Source organism: Lepidothrix coronata, unplaced genomic scaffold (assembly GCF_001604755.1).
Source record: "Lepidothrix coronata isolate B3197 unplaced genomic scaffold, Lepidothrix_coronata-1.0 Scaffold137, whole genome shotgun sequence".
Lineage (NCBI taxonomy): Eukaryota > Metazoa > Chordata > Aves > Passeriformes > Pipridae > Lepidothrix > Lepidothrix coronata.
Window position 1 is genome coordinate 2494987 of NW_016690317.1, and position 8410 is coordinate 2503396.

General features: G+C 66.5%; 2 protein-coding genes across 2 annotated transcripts in view; both read right to left on the reverse strand.

Moving 5' to 3' along the window:
• The window catches only part of FAM160B2 (family with sequence similarity 160 member B2), a 4449-nt gene extending 4305 nt beyond the window's left edge, over nucleotides 1-144 (reverse strand). Inside the window, exon 1 of the mRNA XM_017827287.1 lies at nucleotides 124-144. Coding sequence (XP_017682776.1) covers nucleotides 124-144 — 21 coding nt within the window. The remainder of the gene's footprint in view (nucleotides 1-123) is intronic.
• Nucleotides 61-7590, reverse strand: LOC108503370 (actin filament-associated protein 1-like). The gene is made up of 16 exons (XM_017827289.1): nucleotides 7513-7590; nucleotides 4771-4899; nucleotides 4593-4667; nucleotides 4409-4485; nucleotides 3819-4190; nucleotides 3396-3575; nucleotides 3123-3206; nucleotides 2844-2946; nucleotides 2549-2766; nucleotides 2334-2464; nucleotides 2121-2241; nucleotides 1931-2030; nucleotides 1379-1528; nucleotides 1105-1265; nucleotides 917-1027; nucleotides 61-824 (listed from the first exon to the last, which is right to left on the reverse strand). Exons 1-16 carry the CDS (start codon nucleotides 7526-7528, stop codon nucleotides 798-800), a joined length of 2055 nt encoding a protein of 684 aa, XP_017682778.1. The 5' UTR covers nucleotides 7529-7590; the 3' UTR covers nucleotides 61-797.
• Between the last annotated feature and the right edge of the window lie 820 nt (nucleotides 7591-8410).

The following is an 8410-nucleotide window of genomic DNA, read 5'->3' on the forward strand; positions in this document are numbered from 1 at the left end:
CCTCACACACACCTTGCACTGGGACAGGGATGGACCTCACACACACCTCTCATTGGGACAGGGATGGACCTCACACACACCTTGCACTGGGATAGGGATGGACAAGGACAGCCCTCCCTGCACTGGGGTGGGGATACCCCTCATAACGCACCAGGATAAGGACAAGGACAAGGACATCCCCCTTCCCCAGCTCTCCCTTTCACACAGCACAACACACGTTTTATGACATATTTTTTTTTTTTAGTCCTTAAAAAAAAAAAACCAACAAAAAACAAAAAACCACATTTCTCCAACGAAAACCAAGCCCTGAGGAGCACAGCTGTTGGAAAACCACCCAGGGCCCAGCCTGGGTCCTGCCAGCTCCAGGGAATGGAGAACTGGATGCCCCTGAACTGTGTGTGTGCCCCGCCAGCTGCTGGATCCGGGGTGGATCTGTACCCACCCCTCCAAATGGGGGTCCTGGGGGGGCTGGGGCACTGCCAATGCACAGTTTGTACCGGACCCACACTGGGGGCAGAGCCAGCAGCTCAGGAAGTTGTACCTGGGAATTCTGTACCCCGAAAACGAGGTTCTGGGACGGGAGGGAACACAGCGGGGAGAGGCTGGAGACCCACCCAGGGAGAGCTTGATATGTATATATCTATATATCTATATATAAAAAATAGATGTGCGTAGTGGTAGCGTTGATACTGGACGGATAAAAATCAGATTCCAGGCTGAATCCAGGCCGGTCCTGCACGATCCACGCGCAGCCGGGAGACTCCCGCTCCGGCAGGTCCGTCTGCAGGCGGGCGGGGTCACATCGCAGACTTCATCTCCCACTCCTGGAGGGCGGCCCAGGAACGGTCAATCCCCCGTCTCCCCGTGCCCTGGGATCACCTGAGCCCTTCCCACCCCGCCTGGACCCCGGGGGTACCTTCCTCTTCTGCCTCACGTTCCCCTTCTCCACGATGACGGGCGACGGGGGTGGTTTCAGGGCGCTCCTCGCCGACGTGGTGCGTTTCAGCAGCGGCCTGAGGAATGATCCCTGGTGGAAAAACAGCGGAGAGAGGGTGAGGGCAGCCCCCCAAACCCTTTGCTCTCCCTGCATCCCGTGTCCCCCACCTCGGAGCCGGCCGAGCTGGCGGTGGCAGCGATGTGGCCCTTCAGTGACTTCCCGATGGCCAGGAGGTTCATCTCGGAGCCGGCTTTCAGCCTGCCCTTCACACGGCAGGCCCTCTCCAGCTGTCCCACCTTCTCCTCCAGCTTGGGAAAGGCTCTCTTCCCTGCAAGGACAGCGGGAGCACTGCCAAGCCCGGGCACGCCTTGACCCTGCCAGTTGCTCCAGCAAGGACCAGGCAGCCCCTGGCAGCAGGGCAGAGCCCCTCTGTGACCCTACCAATGAGGATGTCCAGCCCATCCCGAGTCCCTTTCCTCTCGGGCAGTGTCAGGGTGCGCTGGGATCGGGAAAGATCCCTGCTCCGGAGGTTGGGGTTCTCCTTTGCCTGCTGTGGGCTGGGAGCTCTGCCCCGGGGAGCTGGTGGGGGTGCTGGGGAGGAAAGGAAGAGGAAGGATGCTCAGGAGGAAGAGAAGGGGAAGGATTCTGCTGAGGAAGGCCAGGGAAAGGATACTGGGGAGGAAGAGAAGAGGAGGGATGCTGGGGAGGATGGGAAGAAGAAGGATTCTGGGGAGGAAGAGCAGGGAAGTGATGCTGGGGAGGAATGAAAGAAGGAGGATGCTGGGGAGGAATGAAAGAAGGAGGATGCTGGGGAGGAAGGGAAGGGGAAGGATGCACAGGATTAAGGACTGGGAAATCATGGCACAGCACCACGTTCATGGGCACCACAGCCCTCACCCCAGCCCCCGGGATTGGGGTGCATGGGGGGACCCTGCTGCACTCTTGGGAGGAGCACCCAGCCCCTCTCACCTGCCTGCCGGGCCAGGCACTCACCTGAGGGCCGGGCACTGCCCAGGGCATTGCTGCTGGCACAGGTGGGCAGTGCAGACACGGGTCTCCTGCGCTGCCCTTGCACTGCCCGGTCCAAACTCTGCTGCTGTGGAAGGAAATATGGGACAATCCCGTGGGCAAGAGGATGGTGGGAGCCCGTCCCCCCACCCCGGGGGTGGCATGAGCAGGTTACCAGCTGCTGCAGCCGCTCTGCGTTGGAGTAGAGGTGCTTGGGGGCCTCGGCTGGCGGGGGCTGCCCAAAGGGGTCATCCATGTAGGTGTTGGGGGTGGACACACGGCGCAGCATCAGCCCGCTGCGAGCAGGAGAGGGGGCCCGTTAGTTCCCACACCCCGCAGAGCAGCAGGAGGGCTGGGGGTGGCCCTGCCTCGTCCAGAAGCTCCTTACCCGGCAGCAGGGCGGCTGCTGGCATCGCCAGGCGGGGGGGGCTTGCTGTGGGGTCCGTCACCCGCCGGCTCCCCTCCTCCCCTGGCCCGCAGGGTCTTCAGCCAGGCTTCCCTCTCCTCATCCGACCGGGCCTGGCGTGGGGCAGGGGGGTCCAGGCTCAGCGTGTGCCCCCCCCTTGGAGGGAGGGATGTGAAGGCACCGCGGCCGCCCCTCACCTGCAGCAGGGCGAGCTCCCGGCCCCGCTGGGCGATGCGGATGCGCAGGTTCTGGGGGGATCCGGCGGCCGCCCCGGGGGAGACCTCGCAGCCGTCCAGGCGCAGGGCGCAGACGGGGCGCTGGGCAGGGCCGGGCTCCGGGAACATGCGCAGGGCTCCCTGGCGCACGGCACACCACAGCCGCTGCCAGCGGCCCCGCAGCCGCACCGCCAGGAACCCTGCGGGCCGGGAGACCCCGTCAGAGGTGGTGTGAGGGGGGCAGGACCCCCCTTTGCCCCCTCCCCATGCACCCCACCTCCTTTGGTGTCCTCGCCGGGCTGTGGGCTGCGGGTGGAGCTCTGCTGGGAGCGATCCTGTTCCTCCTCCTCTTCCTCCCTGCCGAGCTGGGGGCCGGCAGGCTGAGAATGGGGGTGCAGAGAGCCCCGACTCTGCGGGTTTCATCCCCCCCCTCCAGCACTCTGACCCCCTCCCCAAGCCAACCCTTCCTTGGTGTCACCCAGCAGGGCCACCAGGACGTGGAATCGGGTGTGCTCCTGGCCCTCTCCCGTGCCCGGGTCTCCCTGGACAAGCTCACCCTGCTGAGCCTCGAGGAAGGGGACGCCGGGGCGCTGAGGGCTGCCAGCCCCCCAGGGGCATCACTGCTGACCTCCTCGATCACCTGCCAAGGGAAATGGGGAGCGCTGCACCCCGGGCTCCTGCTCCCCCTCTAACAGGGCTCCAACACCCCCGGGAAAGGAGCTGGGAGCAGATAGGATCACCCCCAGCCCTCCCAGGAGCACTCCAGCAGGGCCGTGCCCCCGTTTCTCCCTGCCCACCCCGCTCCTGCCCGGCTGCAACACCTCCAAACCTTCCTCCAGTCCTCAGCCTGCTGCCGGCTCTGGAAGCCGATGACCAGCACCTCTCCTGCTGTGCCTGTCACCTTCAGGGCGTGTGGCATCTTCTTGCCTCGCTTGTCCTTGTAGGTGACGCGGCAGCCCCGCAGGTCCAGCTCCAGCACCGGCTGCAGGTCGGCGGCACACCTGAAGCACTGCGGGGGCACAGGGGGTCAGCAGGGTGTGGAGACCTGCTCCCAACCTCCATTCAGCCATCCATCCATTCACTCATCCATCCATCCACTCATCCATCCATCCACCTGTTCACCCATCCATCCATTTGTCCATCCATCCATCCACCCATCCACCATCCACCCGCCCATCCCTCCAACCACCATCCCTCCATCCATTCTCCCACCCACCCGCCCATCCCTCCTCCTCCTCCCCCAGCCCCTCACCAGCAGCACGTGCTCCCGGACGATGAAGAGCTGCTTCGCCCACTGTCCCAGCCAGCGTTTCCTCCAGAGGAAGCCGCAGAGCTGGGCCTCGGGGCGCCCGGGGGGCTCGGCCTCGGGGCTGGTGCCCAGCGGCCACCTCAGGTAGTGGGCACGGTCCGTCACACCCTCCTCCTCCTCCTCGTACGACTCGTAGTGGCTGCTGTCGGTGTCGGCCCCGCCTGCGGGCCGGGGCGGGGTCAGGGGGGTGGGCGCACGCCGGGGCTGGGCGGGGGGCGCGGGGGGGTCCTCACCGGAGCATCCGCTCTGGGGTTCCGCGTCTTCGTACGAGTCGTCGGCCGGTGGGGACGGTGAGACACCCCCCAGCACCTTGTTCTGGGGGGAGAAGGGGTGCTCCAAAGGTGCTGCCCCCCCCCGCGTGGACCTCTTGGGGTCCCCGAGGCACCTGAAGCGGGTGGGACCACGGGGACCTTCCCACCCCCGCCTGAGTGAGGTTTCAGTGCAGGGATGGCCACCGGTGCCCCTCTGCCATCCCTTGTGCCGCTGCCAGAGCCCCCCGCAGCCCCTCCATCGCCCTCCAGTGCCCCCCTTACCCCTCCGTGCAGGCTGGGGGCGCTGGCCGGGCGGCACTCGCAGCCTCTCCCTCCCGCTGCATCCGCCGTCCTGGATCCTGGGGGGAAAAGCGGGACTGGCAGCGGCGTTGCGGGGCGGAGAGGGGTCGGGCACCCCCAGCCGTGCGCGGAGGACAGGGAGGGTGGCTCGAAGCGTGGGACTCACCCGGGCCGGTCCAGCCCTGCGGGGTCCCCGGGGAGGGCGAGAGGCAGCGCATGATCATGTACTCTGCATCCTCTGCTGCGGGGGGAGCGCCCGGTCACAGCCCCGCCCCTGCGCCCTTCCCTGCTGCCCACCGGGCACCCACCGGGGGCCTCCCCCCGCCCTCCGGCCCCGCACTCACACGGGGGGCTCTGCAGCCGGGACAGGAGGTCGGACACCGACTTTTTCTTGGCCCGAGCCGCGGCGCTGAGGCTCTCCCGGTCCAGGATGAGCAGGAAGGACCGCAGGTCCGACAGCAGCTTGTCCAGGTCTGCGAGGGGCAGGGAAGTGCCACCGCAGCCACCAGAGGAGGGCGGGCAGGGGCTCCCCGATGCCAGGGGGGTGACGTGCCCCATCCCACTGGTCGTGCCCCCGCTCCAGCACCTGCCCCTGCCCTGCACAATCCCACTATTGACAGGCCCAGGGGCACGGGGGAGGATGAGGAGGGGGGCTGGGGACCCGCGGGGATGAAGGCTCCTCTGTGTGCCCTCACAGAGCCGGTTTGTTCCCGACTGGGCGAGGGGAGCCACGGCCTGGGGGCTGCGCTGGGCACACGGAGGAGGAGGAGGAAGAGGACGAGGAGGAAGAGGAGGATGATGAGGAGGAGGAGGCCTGGCACGTGGGAGCAGCTGACGAAGGCTGAAATGCTGAGCATTCCCCCACTGCCTGCTCCGAGGGCAGGGAGCGGGGTCGGGGCTCAGCACCCACCAGGGACCCCAACTCTGCCGTGCCAGGAAGGAGGGATGGAGCGGGACAAGGAGCTGCTTTGTGCCAGGGAAGATGGGAATCCTGCAGCCTGTGCAGTGGGATGGACAGCACCGTGTCCACCCCACAACCCCCCCAGGCGGGGGAGACATGGGGGGCTGTGGGCACAGGGAGAGGGCCCCTCTGTCCCCCAAGGGTGGCAGCTCGGGGTCTGGGCTCTGTGCAGGTGTTTCCTGCACTGAGGGAGCACATGGCAGGGCAGGACATGTGGGAACACCCCCAGCCCCACTCCCACAGAGCCCCCTCACCCTGGGCACCTTCACACAGGAAGGGGCAGATGCCCCCTGAGCTGCCCCGGGGTCTCTGCCTGGCTCCCCTCGGTCTCCGTCCTGCTGAGCATCTGGAAGTGATTTGCACGGCCCTGCTCCGGGCTCTGCTCCCTGCTCCCAGCTGGGATCAAACGTTCCAGACCCGCTGCTGGAACCCACCACCTCCTGGCACAGGGTCTGCCCCTCCTTGAGTCCCCCTGACATTTCCCAGCTGGAACAGGGACAATCCCAGCGAAACCACCACCGACCAGGACACTGCCCAGTGAGCCCCTGCAGTGCCCCAGGTGACCCCGACATCCCATATCCCTAAATCCCATATTTCTCCAGGCTAGCAGGGATGCAGTGCGCCCAAAGAAGGTGCCAGCCCCCAGGGGAGGTGAGGGCAGGTGGGGGAAGGAGCCCACCAGTCCCACGTGCGTTACAGGGGCCATGGGTGAAGCCCCCTGGGAGGTGCTGGCACAGGGGGACCCCTTTCCCCTCCCAGTGTCCCCAGTTTGGGAGCACACACCCTGCCCGGGGGGAGAGGAAACATCTGGCAGTGCAGTGAGGCTGAGCAATGCCGGAGCTGGGCCCAAACATCTGGATTTCCCTGGAAACTGGGGAAGGGGGGGACCAGTTCCCTGGGGAAAAAGTCTGGAGTGGGAGGGGGAGAGCAGGGGCTGCCTGAAGGGACCCACGTGCAGCGTGGGGGACATGGGGACTGTGCCCCCTGCCCAGCGTGCCTGGCTTTGCCCCTCCCTCCCTCTCTCTTCTCCTCCGCCCAGGCCGAATTCCTCGGCAATGACATCTCCGTCCACTCACCCTTTTGCCCTCCCTGCAGCCCCCCCACCCCCCCCACGGCGCTCCCCCCTCGGTGGGGCAGGGAATCCATGCCCGGCCGTGCCCACGGCCAGTGCAGGGCAGGCAGGGGCTGCCCTCAGCCGTGGCCTCGTGCCAGCTGCCTGTGCCGTGCCAAGGGAAAGGCAGCCGGGATGGAAAACATCTGCCTCGGTCTCCAGGGCGGGAGGAAAACGCCTCCCCCCCACCCAAAACACGGCGTGGTCTCCTAGCAAAGCTCCCTGCTCTCCCACGGGACATGTCCCGGCACGGTGGCATCCTCATCCTCATGGCATCCGCATCCTCATCCTCGGGGGAGGAGGAGGAGGAAGGCCAGGAGGGGGAGAAAGGAGAGGGCTTGCCCAAGGGATGCCGTGGGAGCGCTGGATGCCTGGGTGATGCCCGCACCCCGGGGGGATGAGAGGGCTGGAATTCGGGGCTGGCACCTCTGCCCTGCATCCACGTGGATTTTGATCCCTGCACGGAGGCGCTGCGGGGTGCAGAGGCGGTGGCAGCGGTTCGGGGGGACCCCGGGGGTGGCTCTGGCCCAGCGCGGGATGACTCAGAGGAGGTTGGAGGCCGCCCCGAGCTCTCCTGCCCGCGGCGTGACCCGTCATGTGGGGAGGCTCCAGGCCACGGCTCCAGGGCGGGGACGCTCCCCCACGGCCTCTGCACCCCCCAAAACTGCCCCTGGGAGGGCGCTGGAAGAAGCCCTGGCACCCCCCTCCCTGCCGCGGCACCCCAGTGCTGGAGGGCACCTCGTCCCTGCTCCTTCACCCCCAGTACCCCTCCCGCAGCCCCCCGCACCTTCCACCACCCCAAACCCCCGCTCTCCCCCCTTTTCACCCTCTCCTCCTTCTCTTACACCCCTTTTCCCCTTCCACACCTCCCGGGCACCCCCAAGCCCAGCCGCACACGCGCGGGCACCCCCACGCAGCCCCTTCGCGCCCTCTACCCTCTTTCCCCCCCCCCTTTTTTAGGCTTGTACCCCTCCCCTCCTCAGCCTCGCATCGCTTTGTGCCCCCCCCCCGTACCTCTCTGCCGGGACATGGTGCGGGAGCGCTCACATCGCGGCGGGATCGGGATCGGGATCGGGATCGGGACCGGGACCGGGATCGGGACCGGGGCAGGGGCAGCGCTGTCCCGGCCCGGCTCGGCTCGCACACGCCCTGAGGGCCCCCAGCACAGCCCGGCCGGGGCGGGAGGAAGGCGGGGAAGGGCTCCGCATCCTCCTCGGAGCACCATCGCCATCTGCAGGGACCCGCGCTCGGGGACAACGGGGGGTCTGGGGGGATTTTGGGAAGGGGGAGGGAAGGGGGGGAAGCAAAGCAGCGGAGCCGGGCCGGGTAAAGCCATTTCACCTTTAATTGTAAGCAAAAAATCACTCTCACGCGGATTCTCCGACACCAGCAAATAAAATAAACTCTAACAAAAAAAAAACAGAGAAAGTGAATCACTGTAGTCCAGTCCGAAAACAACCCATATTTATATATATATTTATAGATATGTCGTTTGTAGCAGTGAAAGGCAAGTATGGGCCAGTGAATTCCCGATAAATTACATTCTTTACATCCCAACAAGGTCTAGCGGCTGGAAAGTGGCTGGAAACAGAAACCGGGGAGCGTGGGGGGAAAAAGGGGGTGCGGGGGGAGAGGGGTCCTGCCCAAAACGTGTGCGGGGAGAGGGGAGGGGTGTGAGGAGGGGAGGTGCTGCCCGGTGCCGAGCCCTGCCTGCGCGGCCGGACGGGGGGTGGTGGGGACAGGGACACTGCCCTGCCCAGCCCCCCGGTGGCCGCGGTGCCCATCGAGCCGTGCCCTGCTCCAATCCATCGCCCCGGTTCATCGTTGCCCAGTTCATCGCCCCAGTGCCCCCCTGCACGCCCCCAGTGCATCCCCCCCCTCCCCTCCTGCACCCCCCCCAGTGCATCCCCCC